The sequence below is a fragment of the Falco peregrinus genome, chromosome 2 (genome assembly GCF_023634155.1).
Source record: "Falco peregrinus isolate bFalPer1 chromosome 2, bFalPer1.pri, whole genome shotgun sequence".
Lineage (NCBI taxonomy): Eukaryota > Metazoa > Chordata > Aves > Falconiformes > Falconidae > Falco > Falco peregrinus.
Window position 1 is genome coordinate 49,354,855 of NC_073722.1, and position 24,012 is coordinate 49,378,866.

The window sequence follows — 24,012 nt, forward strand, 5'->3', positions numbered from 1 at the left end:
TTATACATGTAGCTGTAGGATAAATGGCGGTATTCAGCATATATTGCATAGCATGTATTACATTGAATAGTCTGAGACTGCTCAGTGAATTTTTAACAAGAAATTATCAGGTTTTGCATTATGGCAGGAGAGAAAACTTTCCTTAAAACAGTAAAACAAACCAAATACTGCAATTTAACATTTTAATCTGATTATTCAAAATAACAGTTATTAATTAGGTGGAAAAGAACAAGCCTGTTGTTCAAACACTACATGACAGTTCCTAAAAGGTAAAAAGCAGATATTAGAAAGATTTTCCTCAAAATGTAATGGGGTGCAATCTATAAAATTAAGTTTCTATCCTGCAGGAAACTGATATTTCAGAATTGTGCTTCTGTTTGAATCATGAAAAGCTAAATATCCTGACTTCATAAAAAAAGAATTCTCTACTGCCTTTTTCTTGCCCATGTCATTGAATCACTATTTTTTTAAATTAAAAAAAAAAAAAACACCTAAAAATGCTTAATCAGATCCAGCATAGAACAATGCCAATATTCATTTCATGAAAATAAAGAATATGTACCTTGTGGCAGAAAGAAAACTGCAAGAGATGCATGTGCATTGTATTACTGAGTATACAAAAACGTTTAAATTCCATTTTGAAAGAAGGAAAGTAAAAACAATATCAGCATCCACTATCACTATGCTTTTAACTCTACAGTTAGGAGATGATATAACCCTTTAGAGAAATATTTAAGTTCTAAATCTCTTTTCCCAACATGTAAAATAAACCTTGCTAACAAAGATTAGTTACAGATGATTTTTGTTTTTATTCTTGCCTCTTTTCAAAGTTAGGACCTGTATACTGAAGTTATAGATGCACTTAAAGATATGTATATATAAATTTATAGAAATATTTTAAAATTGCTACATCCCTTTCCGTAATCCAATTCTACACAGACACTGCAGAAGCAATCACCTGCCTAGAATTCCTGTATTTGTAAAAGTATTTATTTGCCTGCTCAGTGGTATGACAGCACCTTGCCAGCTGGCCTTATGTGCTATTAACATCCCCAAACAGGGTGGGAAAGTCATGTTATGCTTCCAAGCTCTGCCCATAAAGGCCATCTGGTTCAGTTCCAGTATTACAATGAGATGCTTCCTGATGGTGTGCTGCAGAGGAATTCAGCTCCTTCCCTTATATCACCATGGGCACAACACCACTAGTGTTTTTGTACCAGCGTGAAACTGGTGGCCCCTGGGAGCCAGGAGGAGCTGCCAAACTGGGGGGAAATCCCCTATTCATCACATACTCATTTAAGCAGCTTGGAGCCAGAAACAACACAGCCACCAAAAAGCCCCTACAAGAGAAGCCCTTCTTCCAGTGTCCCCCTGCCTGTGATGGAAGGCTGGAAGCAGCACACCTCTCCTCGCAGAGGTCTAGGTGTCCATAAGGAAGCTGATGTGAAGCCCTTTGGCAGCACGACTTGAGAGTACAGGATGTCAGAGAAGACAAATGTCAAATGGGATCTCTCCTCCGATATGCTGCAAAGACAAAGACAGCAGGGGAAGTATACTACAGCCGCCCATCCACTCCTTTTACATTGCGGGAGCTTCAAAAGATAGATCTTAAGCTGTGAAGGAAGGCAGTGTGGGAGTACCTCTGACAGGAGCTTTGTAAAAAGGGGTATCAGCTTCAGCTGACATTTCCATCCAAGCCACCTGAATGGCTCCGTTCCCTGTTGTTCCTTGTCTCCTGGAGGCTGAATCTTCAGTGCTTCTCTGCTGCGGGGCAGATGCCCACCCATCACAGAGATCTCCTAGTCTGTCTGCAGGCATCACTGTGGAGACATAGTCTTGTCTCACTTCAACGGCTGCTTTTGTAAGTGCTAAAGACATCTCTGACTTGTTTTTGAATTGTAGTGCAATACTAGAGGGATGGACACAAAGAAATGGCACTGGCTTGACAAACTCTGCTCGGCAGCTGGTTCGCAGAACTTCAAACAAGACTGCAATATTGTTTTGGAGTGCTTCCCTTGAGCTGCTAAACTAGGGCATGAAAGGAAGAACTGTATAAACACTATGAAAAATGATAGCAGGAAGGGCTTCCATTAGTCAGTGATTTTGACACTTAAAGTTTTGTTTTCAGGCAGTTAGCTTAAGACATCTCTCTCTTCTTTTCTATCTTTAGGAAAATAAAGATGCTCGTTCCTATATGTGGGTGGCCCAAGACTGGTACATCATTTTGTTACAGGAGATGAAGATGTCACCAGCTGCGAACTTTTCTGTCTTTGTCTATTACTGTTCTTTTTGCTCTAAAATGTTTTTATGAATGGAACAAGCAGAATCAAATCTTCTTTGATATAATTCATGCACACAGCTTGTGATTTGTCTCCTGATATTTTCTGTATGTGTTCTTGAATTTTTTCTGCCATATGAATGAAAGAATTAGCATGTATGACTTAAGCAGACCTTTCTCTTTGCTCTTTATGCTTGTAATGTTTTTAGTTAGATTTGCGTGCTTGAACTTGTTGGGAAGATTCATTGCTGGCAGAGCAATGAGGTCTGGACAGTTGGCAGATCAGAACGTTTATTGATGTGATTGCTTTGTGCAGAAAAAGTTTGGCTCCATGGTAGAGAAGATCCCCTCTGAAACAAATGTGGAGACTAGGAAATTAATTATTAAGGAGGATGTTACAAAAACATACATCAATACTGTTCAATATGTGGTTGGAAGGTAATTGAAAAAATTATGTAGACTCTGACTTAAAAGGAGAGGGAGTCTCATGAACACACACTATAATTCCTGACAGCACCGTCTGACTGCTGAACCTGTCATGCTCCAAAGTAGCACTGGAAAAAGGCCAAGCCCAGTCTGTAAGGCATGGTTTAAGCATGATGGAGACTGCCAGGGAACTTTGGTTGGTTTTCACTCTTTTCCTGTGTTACTTGTACTTCAGCTTAGGAGGGCATGTCTCACTAAAGCATTTCAATCCCTCTTCCTATTCAAAAAGTATTTAATATACTTCTAACTATATGTTCTGTTGAACTCTGCACATAAGTATCTTCCAGAGAGGTGCATGAGAGAGCTGATTGCTGTGTTCATTTTCATACATTAGTTACAGAGCTGCCTACAGTTGCTTGAACTTCACAACCACTTACAATCCTTCTAACTATATTACAGTTGTAGGATGGGTTGTTTAGTTGGGTTTTTTAAAGCAAAACTATCTATTAAACACACATTTCTTGATTTAAATAAATATTGAAGATTTATGTAACCTAATCCAGGATATAAATTCAAGCCAATACTTTCTCTCCCAGATAAATGGAGAACTGAATCTATATTAATCCCAAATAAAAATGGAAAGATGATGCTAAGTTTGGCTGCATTGTTATTTGGCTGTTTTTGACCAATCCTTCCTTCCTTCCTTTTTCCTTTCATTCCCTCCCTTTCTTCCCTTCCTTCCCTTTTTTCCCTTTCTTCCTTTTCTTTCTTTCTTACCTCAAGGCACCAATAAAGATGTCCTAAATCTAATTTAAACCAAAATGGATTTTTGAGAGCCACCCAGGGAGTTCTGGCAGTCTTTCCCACTTCCAAGGACCTGAAAACAGAAGATTTTATCTTGGGGAGGAAAAAAAAAGTAATTCCAAAAGACTAAGGCATACCTATTCCCAAGACCCTCATAGTTGTTTCAATGCATTTTAATACATCCCATCCATACAGGTGGTTGTGTGTGAATTAGCAGAAGTTTGATCTTAACTTTCTACTGGACACCTCTTTTTGCAGATGTGGTAGAAAGGCACAGGGAGGCTACTCTTGCTCTATCATACCGATTTCACATTAGTGGTATAGTAGTGTAGAATACTAGTTTTTCAAACTCTCTCAAACATAACACAGCTTTACAATTTTCCCTGCAAATCTTTCCCAAGTCTTGAATGCCATCTGCTATTTCAACTTGGGAATCCAGGAAAGAAATGGATTTCCTGTGCAGTCATCCTGTTTTGCATTTCAGTGGCCTTGGTTTTACTGTGATTACTTGCAAAAATTCTAAATAGCCCTGTAAGAATCTAGGAAATACTTACAGAAAACATCTTTCTAAGTGTGCAATACATTATGTGCATAAAAAGAGTAGCCAATAGCCAGCAACTTGGGATATTGTTCTTTTTTTGTTAGTTTTACCACTGTTTTCACAGGATGGTGGCTTTGAAAATAATGACCACAGAAAACAGTAGTAATACCTATTACTGGAAATAAAGACTGGAGGTGTATCTCTTGCTCACTTTAGCATATTTAGGATTCAGAGTTTCTTTAAGTTGGCAAGCCTGGGCAAGGAACACTTGTCCATGTGCATGCAGTACATTCACTCCCATATAATTACTTTTTGTTAATACTGTGAAACTGTTTTCTTTCATTTTTACAGTCTCCAGTCCTGCAGAGACTCAAACTCATGAATAACAGATTCCTAACTTCAATCAGATTACAAATGGGAATAAGGTCCTTAGGCATGTGTAGCATCTGGTTGCAGAATTAAGATCATTCATCTCTTGGGTCTCCTTAGGTGATTATAGCATGAGAGATGTGCACATGGACTATATAGGATTCATGCAATGTCGATTTCTTTACCTAAGATGAGCAAAAAAGTTTTTGAAATCAAAGGGCAATCCTGAAAGCTAATCCAGCAGCTCCTGCAGTAAGTACATCAGCTCCAAACCATCACCATATTCACACACTGTGGCATTTAAATGAGGAAACACTATTGGTTTATAGAGTTCATTATCCAGTTCAAGCTAAAAGGAAGTGTGGGCCTACGTGTTTGATCAAAATTAAGGATATTTTTTTGAGTCACCCTAAAAAATCATTACATCTGATGTCTGAGAAAGGACAGCATCTTGCAAGAACGCTATTCACCTAGCTTTACCCAACTGTCTTGAAAAGAAGTTTGTGATTTCTTTGGTGTCTATGTTTCATTAACAAGTATGTAGACTCAAAACAGTGTATGGCACTAACAATCTTAGTGTAATATGTCGTATTGTAACCTGAACTCTCAAATTATCTCATGTACTTTTCTATATCATAGGATGTGTGTACTTCCAGCGGTAAGAGTACTTTTCAGTATTTTGCTGAATTAGATGAAAAATCTACTTGCTTAACAGATTACAAACTGTTCAAATTATATTAATATTTAAACAACATAAAATTGGATATTCAAAGTCCTTGGAACAGAATTTGCTTTCCAAGAATTTTTCTTCATTTGATGGGCCTACTCACGGTGCAAAAGATTTCAAAGGAGGAAGGCTGTAAAGATTTAACACTTTTAATACATATGTCTTCAAAGGATAACTTCTGAAAATTTACTTAGGAAAATGTGTTATTATTGATACTGACCTGCCTATGAGCAGCCCATTCTACTGAACATGTTACTTATTTAGATGCATATTTATTTTCAGATTCCTAATATTTTTCTTTTTCTGTCCAAAATCAATGCTAAATCACATCATGGATTAAAAAATAATAATAATTGTGAGCTGTATTGCAAGAGTTACTGAACTGAACTTAGTATGCTAAAATAATGCAAAAGGAGGAAAGAAAAGAGTTTTCTAAATGTTTCTGAAAGTTGTTTTTAGTATATAGTCATTAATGTGCTAAGACATGTACAAAAATGCATTAAAGGATCAGGAATATTTTCCTGCAGGTACTTAGAATCTAATAAATAATGAATATGATGATTAACTACATGGGCAGAGCACAGAACATTACCAAGAAAAGAATGCTTAAAACCTGGCCTTTGAATGGATGTGCACCATTGTTTTTAATATATAAAACCACTTGAATATACTCAGTTGTGTATGAAGAGAAAATAAAAGAAGCGCGCTCAAATTAACATTATATTTTCAAACGAAACAGATTTAAATATTGCCAAAAGCAGCGAGGGTGCCTGGAGTTGGGTGGAAGGGCAGCAGAGTGAGGTGAGCAGAGGACCGTAATGCTCTTCAATGATGCTTGAGCAGCCACAGAGGTTTGTGCAGGTCTAGAGAACTGAAGTAAGACCACCACCAGGGCTTCTCCCTGCCTGGCGGTGATGCACCTCGAGCCTCGGGCTGCCCATGTTGGGCGTGAGGGTCAAAAAGTTCCAGTGGGTCGTATGGATCATACAGGTCTTCCATTGAGCGGCGAAGGAGCTTGTTGGGCCAAGCCTCAACGGGTCGCAATACAAAGTCGACTCGCCCAGCCCGTTTCATCTTGGCAGGAAGGGTGACCCTCTTCATCACCCGGCTGTATCCTGCCGCTTGGGCGCTGATTATGTATGTCCCTGGCGGCAGGAGTCGCCAGTAGTCTCCATCAGCAGCTTAGGGAAGGTAAAGGTACAACCAAACAAAGCTTAGTTTTTAGTTTTGCATCCTTTATAGTTACACCCTCACATACACGTGCATGCACAGGTAGAGCAAGCATTTAGGGGGCAGGTTTTGAAAGGATCTCAGATTTTGATTCAGATTTTGAAAAAAGCTCAGATGCAAACTCTTGAATGACAAAAAGGCTCTGGCTGTGGAAATCTGGGCTTTGGGAGCTAAGAGAGTAAAATTTACATGACATACACGAATGTCAATAACTGCTGTGCCTGTATCAGAGGGAAAGGAAGCTTTCCTTCATGCTAGTTTCCCAAGGGTGCAAGGAATAACTCCAAAGAAATCAAATGAATCCAAAACTATGTGAAATTTAAGAAAGTGAAAGCACAATCCAGGCTGCAATATAGCATGTCTAAGGAGCTAAGAAATCCTTCCTTTTATTATATTACATTATATTACATTCAATTACTTTGCAGACATTATAGCACATAAGACTATGGAGTTGGAGCTGCAGCTGGTATAAATTGCTATTAGTGTAAAATGGGTGTAAATTTCCTCCAGCTGAAGGTTACAGCCTGCAGGCAAAAGCAGGGAGTTTTAAAACAATATTAGTCTTCATTTCATATTTCCTTTATTTTGAATGGTAAGTTTCTTAGCTCAGTTAATGTTGCATTAATGCTATTTTCTGCTGGAATTTCTCAGTCTTTTTTAACACTGACATTAAAAAGACTTATTAATCATATGACATTCTTAACCCCACCTAACTCAAAACAAATACTCCTTTTTCCTTCAATGTAAACACATTTTTTATTTAATTCTTAATTCTTTAAATGTCCACTGCCAATGGAAAGCCATTGTCTGGGAAGAAGTTTGGAAAAGACCCTAATTCATGCCAGTCTTCCACCAGCCTCAAGAATCTTCATCATCTGCACCATTGTATCCCCTTTAATATAAGTTTTTTGAAAGCTGGAAAGCATCTATTACATTATAAACCATTCTGGCTTTCTCAGTTGATTCAACAATCATCGTTAGAGCAAAATGTTACCATTCACGTCTTCTTTTTTGCACTCCTATGGCCTACCTTGTTCTCACTGAAATCAATAATAAAATAAAAGCACTGATTTCAGTGGGAGCCTAAAAGCTCAGAACTTTATGACTGTGAAAATTAACAGTTGCAAATGCCTCAGTACGTGTTTACCGGCTGGTGACAGGTATAAAATGGACATAATTAAATGTTCTAGTTTTTTGTGTTTGATATAACTATTGTCCAAAAAAGCATATATTTATGCCTTTCTACATGAACAAAAAAAGTTGCAGGCCCTTTTTCAATCACTGAAGTTATTCCAATTGTTAAAGTTAGTGTGGATCCTATTCTAATGTCTACACTTCATGCTCACAAAACTTCAACTAATTTATTCTACCAGGGCTCTGCACCTCTGCATGCTGAGTTAAAGCCCCTGCACAGGGCTGTTGCTGTATTCCCCCAAACATGAAACATAAAGGTGGATTTCTGAATCTCTATGAAGGCACATTGGTTTTGAGGGACAGCAAACAATTCCAGGTGGAAGTTTTAATGCCAAGGACCATGTTATCTCAGAGACACGACAGACTCAACAGCCAGTTTGACATGTGTTCTTTCATGTTATTCTAGAAACAAACCTACATCTGAGTCTCCAACTCTCCATTAAGGTGCCATTTCTATCAAACACAACAAGACATCTGCAGGTTAAGCTCTTAGTGCTTTCACTCTGCCCCAGGAAACAGCTCAAACTAAAGATATTACCTGTGGTGACATCATGCTGGATGCCCCTGACTGAAATACGAGCATTTTTTATTGGGTTGCCAAACTTATCAGACACAATTCCTTTTATTCCCCGATGAACCTGGCAAAGCAAGCAAAGTTAGATGGAAGTCATTTATTACAGTACCACCTTCTCATCTTCTGCAAGAAAACCCCTGTAGAGAGGAAACAGCTGTCAAGAGGTTCAACCCATTATAGAGGCTCTTGGGTGCTATTGCCTGTTCACATGACATCCTCTATTTTGGGAGCTCCAAGAGGGCTGAGGGAAATGTATTTTGGGCCAGGTATGTGGCTCTGTATTGAGAGACCCTTCTCTGCACAGATCACTAGCACCTCATGATTGGAGCACAGTATTTAAAGACAGTTTCTAAATGTCTGCCCTACACCCAGAAGCACAAAGAAATGAAAAGTTAAGGCTTAAAAAACCCAATCTGATGCCCTACACACAACAAGAAGGCATTGCTTTAGCTACTTTGGACTCATCATCGCTCTGCTGCCTACACTTCACTACATGTCAGAATGTTATGGTAGCGGTGTGTATAATAACCCTTTTCCCTTCTCTACAAGCACAGAACTGAGGTGCTTGAGCTGATGAGAAATGTGCTTGCTGACAAGCTAAAGAGCAATGTGAATTCTGTCATACAAAGAGGTGCACAAACAGCTCACTCTATTTGAAGTTCAATAAAACAGAACAAAAGAGGAAAAAATCTAAGTATTTAAACATTAAACCTCTTCAGGTTCTTTTTATTGCAATCTTCCAAAATGAAAACATTTTCTATTGGAAACTCTATATGACCTTTTTAAATGAAAAGTAATTCCATTTTGATTTTTCTCTTGAACTGCTATGATCAACTTGAGCTGTTCTTTACTTCACTTCCACCCTTCTTTCTTTCTTTTCCTGTCATTTTCCCCTCCCCATTATGCTTTGTCACAAAAGAAGGATAAAAAAAAGAACAAATCATCAAAGCAATGGAAAAAGATATTTGCTTTTCTGTTGGAATATGGAAATGTTTAAAAAAGAAATATTTAACAATAAACAAATAAACATTAAAATATTCAACAGTAATTCTTAATACAAAGCTGGAAAAAAAAATCTAGTCTAGTGACAGCAGTTTTTATTTAAGGTGAGCTTTTTTTGTCACTGCTTTTCTTAAACAGCAGTTCTGTACTGAGGGGAGCTATTCACTGGAAGGTTTAGGAACAACTCAGGATAAGGGCTTGAAGACTGTCCCTTAAAAACTGTTATGATGAAGCACTGCAATTTGTTTTTCAGCATGGACTTGAGGATTTATCATATGGATAGCGGGTAAATCTGGTCAGAAGAGTCATCTCAGACCCAAATTTAATTTACAGTATAGACATACTCAAAGTAGTATGACCTCATCCAACTTCAATAATAATTTTGCAATTATAACATGATGGAATAAAAATGAAAAAATTGAAGTTTCTTTAACAATGTTGATTCGTTTTGATTTAGTAAATATACTATTTTTCATATTGCCTCAAGTCTGTGCCATGTAAGTTTGGGAGAGTGTTTTGGTATCACTTCTGACGAGGAGAAGAGATCAGCATTTATGGAAATGAATTCTACTTCTGCATGTTAAGCCAAGTAGGTTTGTAAACACACCAAACAGCCTGGTATATTTCAGAATAAGAAAAGTTTGAATTGGTTATGGCAGACTTAATCCTTATCAGGAGTAATTCAGTCATCCTTATCTAGAAAGTTGTTTGCTTACTGTCCTGCGTTTACTCAAAAAGCTTTTCCGGCACAGACTTCTACAGTATCTCACACTATAAAAATCTTTACATCTTGAAGACTTCAATTGCAATATATATGGATTTAACCCAGCTCCATTTGGATTCACTAAAACTCATTTTCATCAGACAGCTGTAAAAAGAAATGAGTTTGGTGGTCTGTACTGTAGACTTTATTGAATGATAATACTTACCACAAGGAGCAAGAGGTTGCTTAGAAGGGCCATAAAAACACTCCTAACAATTTTAAATTACTGCGTACTCTATCAAAATAAAGCATGACAGAAAGCTAATCTACTAATGGCTGAGAGAAAGATGAGCAACTTCTGTTTCTGTGTTCACTTACTTATTGTCAGTGAGGTATTTGTTTTTGCTGAGCTTAAACTTATTATTAAAAATGACTTTTAAATGGCATGTTTTAATGCTTACAGAAATTGTTGCTTTAGAAGACCAGGGTTCAGATCTTTTTTAGCTACTTTCACGAAGAAATCAAGCTGAAAAGTGTGGAAATGGCATTTCTAGCAAGATACTTCGAACCTCCCCATTTTAGCTGAACCTAAATCTCCTGTTGCTGAGGAGTAGGGTTTGGGCCAAAGACATGGAATATGGAAAGGGAAAAGTTCCAGGAAGCTCTCTGAAAAGTAGATCTTGTTGATCTATTCTTCAAGAGAAAGACTGGTTCATATTTTTCTGAATATGTGGGTTTTGTCTAGCATTACATTTTGGAGAGCTGATTTGTAATGTTGCACAACCTATTTAAAGACAATTCCCTTTTTCACTGTTTTCAAGGCCTTTAGAGTCCTCAAACTCCATCCTTTCTGTATGCAAACTTATATATGCAAACTATTATTTGTGTTTCCTGCTGGACACACTGAGGCACCAGGGCCCCTGGAGGACTATGATGATCGATTCAGTGCTATCTCGATAACTAACCAGGGAAACAGTAAAGAAATTAATTTTGACAAAGAATGGAGAAGAAAAGCCATAAACACAAAGGTCTGTGAAAGCAGAGCCGTACCATTTCCATGTAATTCAGAAGGGCATCTCTGTTTTCATGCCAGATTGTAAACAGTTCTTCCTCTAAAGGAAACTTCTCACATCCTACCTCCACGGTGACTTCAAAGCAATTTGTGTGAAGGTAATTAAAATCTGCCATACCTATAGGTTTAAAAAGAAAAAAAAGAGATCATGAACAAGCCATGTAACCCTTAACTGGAGCTTTGCTGTCACAGTCAGCTGAATGCAGTTCCTGTGGGTGTGTATTAATGTACCGTAAAGAATGTGCATGGCCAATACATAAGCAGTATTCAACAAATTCAGAATTCTACAGCTCATTTCAACTACAAGTTAATTAATGACAATGACAGTTTTTTCAGGCAAAAAATCATAATTTTAAATTATTATTCACCTGATCAAGAAGTAGCAATAGAAATATAAGGATTGGTTAATCATGGTAATTACATAATCGGCTGTATCAGAGGTGATTGCCAAGGGTCACCTCTAAAGAGATGACATTTTGCCATTATAATGTTCAAAACTGTTTCTGTACAAAAGGCATTGGATATAGTTTCCAGAAGAATGTAGGCCAAAGACATTTAAACCTAATTCTCACTCATGCCTCAAAGCTTTCCAAACGCCTAGTTTCAACATAATTATTTGGGGATCCAGCTGACTCCTATTTGAAAACACAACTGAAGCACCGCTGAAAATTTATGAACACTAATATTTCATCCATGCCAGTATTTCAGGAATCCTGACTAAAACTAAATACTATTATTGGGGAAATCAAATTAGCAACCTAAGCACAAATGAATGGGATGTTTGTCTCTGTAGCAGTTTCCCTGGAAAAGAGTTTATTTAAACAGACTGAAAAAGCAGCGCTTGCGTAGTCTGCAAGATGGATTCAAACTCATGCCACTAAGGAATGAGAGCATAGCACTGGCATTTATTTCTACATTTCAGATTTGAAAACTAGAACGGTATATGCAATAACAAATGTGACCCTTGTATAAATTGTTAACTTTCCTCAGGGAAATACATTCCATGGTATATGGACATAAATGTTACCAACATACATTTTACTACTTAAATCCCTTACAAGTTACGTTTTGCAGGGGTCTGACCTAAAGCAAGCTGGAATGAATAAAACTATTTCTTTCAAACCCTTGTGTCTCATAAAGGTCATATAGAGGTTTTACCTCACTTGATATGATGGTAAAGTGGTTTACCTCCAGTGAAGCTGTACCACTCAGCACCATTTATAATACCTCCGCGTCTTACAAAATTTCCACCGCAACGAAGTTCGGATCGGTCTGAGATGACTGGGTGTGCATCTGCATAGGCTTTAGCCAGCATTTTAAACATCTGTAACAAAAGAGTTTGGAATATATTTGCTTTTACAAATTGCAAACACTGTCATTGCTACTAGCAACTATTGCTGTTGCAAGCCCAGACAATGAGCCACCCTGTGTCCTTGAGGCTGATGGAGGGGGTGAACTTCCATGCAAGGATATTCTGCCAGGAAGTTTTCACTTGTCTTCTTCTCCAAGGTCCTTCTCTGCAATCCAATACATTTAGCCAAGACAACATTAAATACCAGTGGGTTTTGTGATACTTGGCTTCAACCTATCACCTAGGGCAGGAGTCGAGGGCTTGTTTGGTTGTACTTCAAGTCCCAGATTTTAAAGCTGAAATTAGCTCTCCCCGTTATGTTTTAGGTCTTGCTGTTTTTACCCTTTCAAAAATACCTACACCAGCTTCAGCCCAACCACGTTGGATGCTGCTGTTTAAAATAGACAGTATCAATTTGCTTTGTACTTATCACTCACACAGGACAGCCTGCCAGTTTGATCTCAATGACAGTTGCTTCTTTGTGGGGCAGAGATAATTTCTAAAAAAGCAAAGGATAGGATGTGGTGATGGAGGATGTCACCACTGATTTCCTAAGAGTGTTGATACTGATGAAGAGCAGAGGAGTCATCACCCAGAAAGGAAAAGTGACAGGTACATGTAGTGAAGACAGAAGAAACAGCAGTGATCTGCAGAAACCATTTATTTGAATCAGGTTCCTGCCATTTTTCTCCAATGTTTATTCCAACTTTGTACAGAAATCCCCCCCTCCTTTTCATTTTTTGAACCTCATCTACAAAAGCTATAATTGCAGATTTCAACATTGAAATTACAGCAATTATCAGAAGTTACTAGATCCTACTACTCATCATCATGAGTGCCATTGTATATTGCTTGACACTGTGTGCAAGAAGTTGGGTGGGTAAAATCCTATTTTTAGAAGTGATCCTAGAACTTTATCCTTGATGTTGTCATCAAGGATAAAGGTGAAAATAACCAAGCACACAACTTTGATCTAATATTTATAAATGTTTCTAATAATCACAAAACTGAGCCAATTAAGGGATTTCCACTGTAAGTGTAAATTTACCAAAATAATTTTGATGACCACAGTCTAAAAATCCTGACTTAATATAGAATGCTTTTGCATCTCCCTTGAGCTTCTGTGTGTCTAAGTACGGCTCACTCCAGAAAATTAAGGGCTGAGTACGACAAAGTTCTGCTGGAAAGAAATGGATGTTAATTAAATTCATTAAGAACTCTTACTGCCAATAATTTGTGGACAGGCCCAATATCTTGAATTTCTACAGGAATCTGGGTCCCAGTTCTGAGTTTTCTGTGGAAGATCTTTGCTAAAAGTTTAGAAGATGCCTATGTGACTTAGGAGTATATTCCTCAACTTTCCCAGACACCTGCAGATGTTTTATTTCCAGTGAGAAATCTTTCTTCTCTTGTTTCACACCAACTGGCATAAGGCTTTGCCTGGCCACTAATGCAAGTGAACGAAGATGGATGGTAGAGAGGAGGAGAAATCCAAAATCAAGTTAACTTGATGTAAAAAAAAATGTTAAACTTTTTGAAAAAACAAGTTAAAATGGTCTCAAATAGCAATATATTTACTATTACTTAGCAGCTAACGTATGACTAGTCATGGACCTCAGAAAACCAGACATTTAGGTGTAACACAGTGGAACAAAAAGGGAAAAAAAATCACAGAGGCATCCTTGTGACTTCAGAATCGTAATGTTTCATTTGGCAAAATGAGGTCACCGCTGTTACCTTGGCCAGCACCCTCACCCTACCGACTGTCATAGGCTGGATTTTATAGGGGGAAGGAAAGGAGTGTTTCTCTTCACCAAAGGGAGGGAACTTGGTGTGCACCTTTCTGCTCTGGTGAGCACATGCATCAATGCAGCCTTCTGTGTAACACAAAACAAGATCCTGCTAAAAACATACACCTCTACAAAAGCCAAAAAATGGGAAATTTCTGGATTGGGTGGCCTGAACGAGGTGCAAGAATGTGAGTGTAAGGACATGGTCCAGCTTTGAGACACTTTGGTCTCAGTAGGTACCAGCCCAGGCTGTCATGCTGGCTAAAGAGGCTTGAAATCTGCAGTGTCTTGGAGCAGGTGCCAGGAAGATCCTCATGCTACTGCACATACACCATGAGGGGACACAGGGAGGTGGCAGCACCTACATGCGTTTTCAAACAGGGCAACCTGGTTTGAATATACTTTGTAGAATTTGACTTTTTAATTTCTGACCATTACCTGCACCACAGTATTTCACCCTGGGCTGCAGCCTCATTTCCCCTTGCACGGCAAATTCAACAGGTCAGGGATCAGAACAAGGGCTATGGCTAACGTATGGCAGCTAGGTCCTGACATAATGTCAAGGTGCTATATTTCAGGATGCAGGTTCCCCAGCAGCAGCAGTTGCAGATGACATTACTAAAATGCAGGTCACTTCACAGGTACAGGTTTTATAACTTTCGGAAAAAAATTTAAAGTGATAATGTTAGTGGTGTTAAGGTTTCTGTGTTGACTCATTTGAAACACTGGTTTTAATTGAGGATACCTCCAGTCCTGCCCTATATGTTTTAAACTTCGAAGTTTATAGTTAACTTCCCAGGGTTTGCAGCCACTGACTATGCAGCAGTCACTGGTGTGAGGTCCTCTTACACTGTTGCAAACCAGGAATGCCATTTGGGTTTGCCCAACTATGCACTGCATTGGGATGGAGCTCTTTGTCCAAGTGACTGCATTCTTTCACTGAAAACACACATACTGTCCCTGACTGAAGATGATGGAGAGACTCCTGTCCTTCCATCCCGCAGGTGGACTGCTTGACAAGGCACACATGGCCACATTCCTCCACCACCTATGTGTAAATCAGGATACCCCTAGCCTAAGTAATGGAATATAAGTGCACAGGTTTATGATTTCCCCTAGTCTTCACCAAGAGCTTCTGTAGCTTTCATTACCACCCAGCAGGTATTTGTTACATGAGCTTTTTACTGTGCCTGGTTTATTTCACTGCTAAATCATTGTCATACAGACATAGTCAGTAGGTATCATACAGCTCAGAAGAAATGAATTGTTACAGAAAATGTTTAATAGTCATAAATATTTAAATATTTAATATGTGCTGGTGAGAACTGTTACTTTAGAAGAAGTCATCCCAGAGATATGCTCAAACAACAGATGCTTCAAGTCAAAGATCAACTTCTGAGTATTTTCAAATGTTTATTATATAAAGAACTATCTTAACAGGACAGGGACATTTTTATCATATGCTAGAAGGCTGAAAAAATAGCTGTTCTCCTAGTGGGCATGTCGGCAATGAATACTAGATTGAGGAAGCCAAAGGGAAATAGGGAAGATGGCAAAAAATTTCACAGAAGATTTACAGTGAGTCCCAATTGGGGAACTTTCCAGGGATGAGGGGTAAACCATTCCTGTTCATCTGACCTGGAATAAATGTTACAAGGCTGCCACCATATGGCAGTCAGCCTTTTTTTTTTTTTTTTTTTTTTCCTAAAGAAGTCAACAGAAAATAATACTGCTGGTCAGGCTTGTTCCATTTCTTCTGGAAATCAGTAGTAAAAATGTCACAGCCTACAACCATTAAATAGTAAAAGCTTGTCTTTTCCTCACCTGTGCCTTGTGAAATCATGTTTGGCCTCACAAATATATGGGTAAATATTTACAGATCAGGCTGATAGTGTGTAAATGACCCTATATTTTAAGCCATGTTAAATAAGTGTATAAATAATACTATATATATATATATATATATATATATACACAGACACATGCATTTATATATATAAACATGTGATTTATTACATATTTAATACATACATGCATACATATACACACATATATACAATCTAAATAAATCAGCGTTTTTTACTTGTTTAAACAAAATACTTGCATAGTTCCACATGTGGAAACCGTACTGATATGCTCACCCTGCAAAAACTATATTACCTTCTCATCAGGTGTAGGGGAGAACATTTTTTCTTCCATAGGATGCCTTGAATAGTCATAAGGATAGGTCACAACCAGCTCACCCCCATGGAGGCTGGCAGAGAGCACGAACGGGATAGACCTCAACCACTTCATGACTGCTTTTGTCTCAGGAGCCACCTGAAATCCAGGAGAAAATGAAAAGCTGTGAATAGTCATGCAGCTCCGAAGGGATTTGATCCTGGGCAGGATGAAGCTCAGTGGAGAAGAGAGTGTGTCAGAAAAAAGAATGCTGAAGCTCTTTGGCTCTTCCATCCCAAAGGTTAGTGGAGGAAGAGTGTCAGTTTGCTCCAGGGAACAAATGAGACACACTGTTCACTATGGAAAAACTGAAAGAAAAAAAAAACCAACAACTTTGACAGAAGAATAACTTTATTACAGTGACATTTCAGCAGTTCAAAGTGATGATGTTAGTATTTTAGGCTTGAAAAATTGTGGCATTGTACCACTACTCACAAACCAAACTCTTTATCTAATTTCATTTCTGAATCAGCAGAATTGACTTTGGATAGATAAGCTGGAATACGGGGATCAATTTGAAATTCTCAGCACTGGCTGGAAATACACTGTCTCATTTGCTATCCTTTGGTCTAGGTTTATATGCAAATAAATGAAAACTAATATATATAAAACACAATGACTGCAGTTTACCTGCACTGAACGGTTGCAGTAAGTCATAGAATTTGCCTTTCTGACAATCAGCGCTCAGTAACAGTGGCCAAAGGAGTAGGCACCGGACTCCCGAGGATGCTCAGGCACCCATCTCCCCCTGCAATGCAGGAGGCTCCTTCATCCCCTTTGCTAAGGAGTAATTTCACGGACCTGTTCCGGAGTTAGTCAATTCTTAGTGGTAAGAGTGTCATCTGGTGGCCGCTCCCTGCAAGCCCAGACGCACGCCAGTGCCCTTGGAGGAGGTGAAGGTCTTTTGCTTGTAGTTTGTGAAGCTTCCAGAGGAAACGTGGGTGAGGGCAGAGGCTGCTAACCTGCGCTTTGCTTTGCATGGGTGCAGATCTACAGTTTTTTAAAAATGAGCCAGATCTGTTATGATGGACTTAGTCCAGCATCTATATAGGGCTGCTAAATTGCATATCACCCTTTGCTTTAATTCCATCAGCCATTAGCAAATCAGCCAGCCAGGATCCCAGAGTGGCTAAGGACCTAGTAACACTGAATCAAGTCAGCAATGCGCAGGGGAAAAAAAAAAAAACACAAACCCACGAAAAATGTCAAACACAAAACCCCCAATCAAACAAAAAAATGAACAAACAAAAACTCTAGAGACCTATACATTAGAGTTGCAATAATAGTAATTCCTGTTTTCTTTGGATCAGTCCCTGTTCTGCTATTGGTAAATCCTAGCTTTGGGGATGAGTGGGTAACACAAACATAGGTATGGAACAGAGAAAAACACTGTGAAGCAAAGGTGCATCATGGATGTATTACAGCTCTCAGCAATGAGGTAGAAAGCAAAGTGTCTCAGGAAAAAGCCATGTCTAAATACAGTTTTACCTGGAATGATTTAAGAAGGTATCACCCTGCCCATCCCTGACCTAGGCAGAAGGCTAAAGTCCTTCATATGCCATAGTTATTAACTGAGTCCTCCTAGTTTTCAGGTTTCCTTAAATTGCCATTCTATAGCTGTTGAGCCTCCAGCCACTGCCACTGTGCTATTTGAAAAGGCTGTACCTTGTACTTGGGAAGAAATAGAAACCTGAGTTTCCCACTGCTGTAAGGTGAGTCATTAAATCAGTAGTTTGTGGTGAGCATATAGACACAAGTCAGATCGTGCCACTTGTCCTCAGAAGAAACAGGCTAGGTCCATTTTATATGTCAGCCTAGTGGCAGCCTCTGAATCTTTGTGTCACAAACCATTCAACCTTGGTACTATAAAACGGCAACTTAAGTGTAGGATGAGATGTAACAGGTAAAGTCTGACCAGCCCAGGAACACACAGAATGCACTTTGTGCACCAAAAACCTAACCAAGGTTTTTTGTGTAATTTGGAAAATAGTGCAGATTAGACACAAAGTTTCCAAGAAGGGCATGACCTGAAAATAATTTTTAACAAGGCAGATAAAGGGCACTCCAAAGGGAAAGGACAAATGCTCTGCACTCTCACATACCCACTCACCCAACACAGAGGTGGGAGAAGAAAACAGCCCACCAAGCTTCACGACAAAGAATCTGACAGTGTCCAAAGAATGGTACCAGCAGCAGTCAGTATTTGCTTTTCTGTCTTTGTGCAGTGCCCTGGGATGGTCTGATAAATATCTTTATCCCAAGAGAATTTGGGACTGAATCAGCCACTCTCACCCGAACGCTGAGAGTGCTTTGTTCATCCTTCGAGCCCACCTCTTCTGAAAAGAAGACCCCTGGTGGCTTATAAGGGGCTGCAAGTGGCACTGTCTGCCCCATGAATCCCCGTTTGGGGGTTCACGGGATGGCTGAGGACCTGTCACCAAGCCTGCACCTCCCAAGCCCCATAACACCAGCACTCGCCAGGAGGATGCTGTCCCAAAATTTCAGCAGCTCCCTGCCCCACCTGCAGCTGCCCCAGCTTGTACTGCCCAGCCAGAGAGGGCATCCCTGATGCCAGAATCAGCCCTGCTGTCAAACAGCAGTTTTGGCCTTGATAAGATCTTTATGCTGCTTCTGCAATTCAGTGGGCAAGGGTCAAATGCACAGTTTTATTTAGAGAGCTCCTAAATCCAGTCCTCCCCCCTGATTAGGCAGCTTGCTTACTAGATACCTGCAGAAGCCACAAGACACTGCTGTGTCACAGAGCCGATGTCTTATTGAAGCGAATGTTGTGGAAAATCAGGAGTTTCAATGTCACTATTTTTAACCTAATAGCATTTCAGTGACATCATTACAGTGATTAAGGCTTTGAAATGTGTACATCCTGGTTCAGCTCCACTGGATGATAACAGATGCTATCTGTGTCACACTGGTCTTTGACTATTCATAGACTTTTCCTTTAATGTGGGTTTTGATTTATTTATTTTTTTTACCAGGGCTCTTGCTTTTTAGTCAGAGATCAATTTTAAAGTATCCACCTCACAGGAACAATTTGGGGCACAATCAGAAAACAGCTGAAATATTTTTGCGTAAGTACAGGAACGGTCACAACCCTTGTAAACCTGAGTCTCATTTCTGTCAATTACACTGCAATTAGTCACTGTCTCCATGGCTTTCAAAGACTTCTTTTTATCCTTTTAGAAGCAACCAGACTCATTTTCCTAAAGACTATGCCAGCCTCCACTGGCACAGACTTCTAAATTCTGTTTGAATCAAGCCAATTTGACTTCAGTTCAGATGAAACCTGAGGTCTCTCAGCCTGAGCCCTCAGACCACTTATTACAATAATTCAAAACAGTGGGGAAGAAAATGCACTGTACAGCAAGGGTTACAGGGAGACAGGAGCTCTCCTGAGTTTATGAGATTGGCTGGGATCTCACTTTTCCTTTTTTGATCTTTATATAATGCCCTGCAATAGTCAGATGATTACTTTAATAAGGCAGGTCGTACACATCATTAAGTAAATGAAAGCCGAGGGGCTGGTGTTGAAACATCCAATCTAATGTTTTTGCATGCACAAAGCCAACTACTGTAAAAGCCATGGGTTCATCTGCCTGACAAAATTGAAGCTCATTATGGGATAGCTGATTTGGCTGTCCTATGATACCACTGGCAGAGGAGAGGGATGCGAGGCTTGAGACCACATACTGCCAGGTTTCTGAACCATGTGAAACTGCAGTCAGCAAGGAGATTTTGTGGTGTCATCCAGGTCAGAGGCAAATTGGTTCTCTCATTTGTTCTATAAAGCATATGGATTTGGAGATGCTTGGGGTGTTGCTTAGGTCAGGACCCACTTGGGTGTCAGGAGAGCATCCAGAGGTTCCCTGAGGTTTGGTGCTCTGAGGAATGAATCGTTGGGTCACTGCCTTATTTCGTCTTCGAAAACAAGAAAACACTTGAAGGAGAAGAGATTTATTTATAACCCCAGGTCTGCACCCGCTGAGGCAGAGCTCAGACAGAGGGTGGTTGTGTGCCAATACTTCCTGGTCCCTTGTCTGTGGTGACAGACACCCTGGAGTGACCCTGCAGCTGGGGCAGTGGTGGCCACAGCAGTGGGGATAACTGTGGGACAAATGTTAGGCTGACTCCATCCAGCCCTCTACAAACCACTATGATGTTATACACCCAAGAAAGCCGAATACATTGTTGTAAAAATGACATCTGCAAGTGGCTGCCTACCACTGACCACCCCAAAGACCATCAGAAAGACCATGGCAGAAGCAGGGCTGGGGGAGGGAGTGGGGAGGTTAAAGCCAGAAAATCCAGAGGATTGCAGGCACTCTGGGCTGCATGGCTTGCATCAGGCACTGGCACAAAGAGGGGTCGAAGCCATGTTTGTCCTTCCTCAGTGGTGCCTGAGCCTTCAGCCTTCAACCCTGCACCTCTGGATGGAGAGTAAGAGTGAGCACATGGCTGGGAGGAGATCTCCATCCTTTCCTTTATACCCCAAAGCCTGCTGCACAGCCACATACAGTCCGAAAGGTCAAAAGCAGCTTTCCTGGATACCTCCATGGAAAACCAAAGGCATTTTTGATGACTTTTAGGTGTACCAGCAATCCTGTAGCCTGTCTACACATAGCTCAGGGAATGATACAGCCCATGAAAGAGCTCCCAGGAGACTGCCATCCTCACTACTGATTTTGCAAAGGGCCAGGAAAGGAAGGACTCTGCCTGGTAAGTGAGATGTTGCAGACACAATTTGACTCATCAGCTGTATCTTTGTGGACACGCTGGTGGCAGTGCTTGGTGCCTGGGCTATACAGCCTTGGTAAGAACTGAAGTAAGTGTCTGTGAGTTCATGTTCCTAAGACAGGGAACATCTCCCTGTAAGCATTTCCCCAAGGAAAGCACATACATTGATGAGGGTCAAAAAGCCTGACAGGTAACAGACCTGCAGTTGCGTGGAATGACCAGCCTTGACAAAACTGAGAGCAGGACAGCACGTGCTCTTAAATCAGGAACCCAGTGAGAAGCTGTGACCAAGAGAGATGGGCTCTGCAAGAGCATCTGAAATAGCACCTGAGAGGCTACCGGTAAGATAGAAACGTACATGTATGTTTGTAATGACTGTCGCTTTATTATATATTTTTGATTCAGCATGTTCTTCTAAGTAAACATTATGTTACAAAAGCTGGCAGGTTCCTGACTAACTGAATAATCTTGTTTTGCCCTGTGTGAACAGGATGACAGATACTGAACTAAAGTGAGCCATCTTTAGAGAACTGCTGTGAAAGTCCGGGCTTTAGATGATGAGGAAGAGGGTTTCCTAAAATCAGAACAGGGATGGCTCCAAGCCTTAGTCCTACATGGGAAAGCAAACATGCTGGGAGACCAGGTAAGATTGTAGTGCCTCCAGCTGGGAGCTCACACCTGCAGTACTCAGTCCTCTGCACAAACAATGCGGTTTCACGCCAGATAACTGGAAGGCTGGGCCTAATCCCCCTCCCAAGCCTCTTAATATTTGTTCATATACCATTCATTTGTTGAAGAAAAATTTCGGTTTGATATCTATAGATGGTTGTTAGAGGTACTGCTATGAACACTGCTATACACAAGCGGGGTTGTACAGGGTTTGCATGGAAAGGTCTTGGTAGTGGGGGGCTACAAGGATGGCTGCTGTGAGGAGCTGCCAGAAGCTCCCCCCATGCCCGATGGAGCCAACGCCAGCCGGCTCCAGGATGGACCCGCCGCTGGGCAAGGCCGAGCCCATCAGTGACGGTGGTAGCAGCAGGGGGACAAAGTATTTCAGAAGGGGAAAAAGTTGCTGTGCAACAGCAATGTCACCCAGAGAGAGGAGTGAGCAGGTGTGCGAGCAGCAGCCCCGCAGACACCCGGTGGGTGCAGGCAGGGCCGGAGGGGCTCCAGGCGCCGGAGCAGAGGTTCCCCCCCAGCCCGCGGTGAAGGCCGCGGCGCGGCCGGCTGTGCCCTCAGCCCATGGAGCCCGCGGGGAGCCGGGACCCACCGGCCGCCCAGGGAGGGCCCCAGGCCGGGGCAGGGGGTGCCCAAGGAGGCTGCGCCCCCGGGGGGGGGCTGGGCTGGGGCAGGGGCAGCGTGTGGGGACCCTCCCCCTGGGGGGAAGGGGCGGCAGGGGCAGCTGTGAGGGACTGACCCCAGCCCCATTCCCGGCCCCCCTGCGCTGCTCGGGGGGAGCAGGGAGAGACATCGGGAGTGAGGCTGAGCCCGGGAACACGAGAAGGGTGGGGGAAGGTGGTTAAAGATTTGGGTTTTATTTTCTCATTATCCTACTCTGATTTTGATAGGTAATGAATTAAACTAATTTCCCCAAGTCGGGTCGGTTTTGCCCCTGTCGGTACTGGCTGAGTGACCCCCCTGCCCTTATCTCGACCCACGGGCCTTTCGTTACATTTCCTCCCCCCTGCCCAGCTGAGGAGGGCCCTGACACAGCCGCTCTGGTGGGCACCTGGCGCCCAGCCACAGTCAACCCACCACAGGGGTGAATCAAAACTATTATCTCTCTAGGCTTTTCTCCTAAAATCTTTTTTTTTTTTTTTTTTTTCCCTCAGCTGTTTTCATTTAACCTCAGGCTCTGCTCCACACACCCTCAACCCTTCTTTCCCATCTGAGGCTCTGTACTCTACTTGCATTTACCAGCTCACAGTTGTCTGTCGTTATTCAGTCAGAAAATGGAAACTGTTAAGTTTATGACCTTATACTCAGGTAGATATCTAGCAGAATGAGCTGGGATCTGTACGATTATATCCATAAACCAGAAAAAAACTTCTTGAGCTTAGTTATGTCAAAATCCAAGTGTTTAATACAGCCTGCATTACTGAGCTTCCTGCAGCCTTGCATCTTCAGAGGTACATTATCCTGAGGAAGTGAGGGGCTTCTATCCAGATTTCCCTACTTTGAATTTGGGTACCAAAACACTGGGGCAGCATCAGAGATACCTTTGGGATTTAGACCTAGCCTCATAATAGATCACCTGCAGCAGAGTAGAGAACTGAAATATGGTTTCTCAAATCTGCTAATACACCAGCTGCTGAAATGACTGTTGCTAGCAATAAAATTTGAATTAGGATAAAGTGAGTTTAAAAGCAGAGCTCCCAGTATCAGAACTACTGATTTGCTTCCTGTGTTTCTTCTTTCAAGGGGAACTAAGTTCCATCATGAGTTGCTAGTGTCGGGCTTCTGGGCTGCCAGTGACACAGGTAGAACTGAGCTTTGCATTCCTGTACATCACATAACATGCAGCTTAGTGATGATGAGTGTGAGGCCCTGCAGTGCTGCCTCCATCCTGCTGCCCGTGACTGGAAGCAGCAGCAACTCTCCCTTCCAGCACCACTGCAGCTTGACAGGCTGTTTCTATTGCTCCAACTGGTTACAGTCATTTATCAACATCCTTTTTGTGGAAGCTGATGCCACACAACTTCACATGAAGCCTTTGTATGTTTTCCAAGGCAGTGCAATGAGAGCCAAATTCATAAAGTCTTTAACTAATGATGAACCATTACACACTTGTGACCCCCTCCTAACAGTCATTATTCTTTATCTAAAATAGCAAAATCCAAATTATCCACAAATTTTCCCAATGATCTGTGACACCTGCCTCTTTGGCCAGACCTACACCATCATTTTTCATGCCAATTCTGAGCCTGTCCAGTTTAGTCCTACTTGCAAAATCTGATTACCAGAGAATAACTTCAGAACAAG

At 41.0% G+C, this 24,012-nt stretch overlaps 1 protein-coding gene across 1 annotated transcript in view; it reads right to left on the reverse strand.

Annotated features, from left to right (window-relative positions):
- Positions 1 to 224: 224 nt before the first annotated feature.
- CPZ (carboxypeptidase Z) overlaps positions 225 to 24,012 on the reverse strand; it is a 43,375-nt gene continuing 19,587 nt past the window's right edge. The window contains exons 7-11 of the mRNA XM_005229807.4: positions 16,222 to 16,380; positions 12,109 to 12,244; positions 10,899 to 11,038; positions 8,108 to 8,207; positions 225 to 6,326 (exon numbers count right to left, since the gene is read on the reverse strand). Of these exons, the coding sequence (XP_005229864.2) occupies positions 5,971 to 6,326; positions 8,108 to 8,207; positions 10,899 to 11,038; positions 12,109 to 12,244; positions 16,222 to 16,380 (891 nt within the window). The 3' untranslated portion in view covers positions 225 to 5,970. The remainder of the gene's footprint in view (positions 6,327 to 8,107; positions 8,208 to 10,898; positions 11,039 to 12,108; positions 12,245 to 16,221; positions 16,381 to 24,012) is intronic.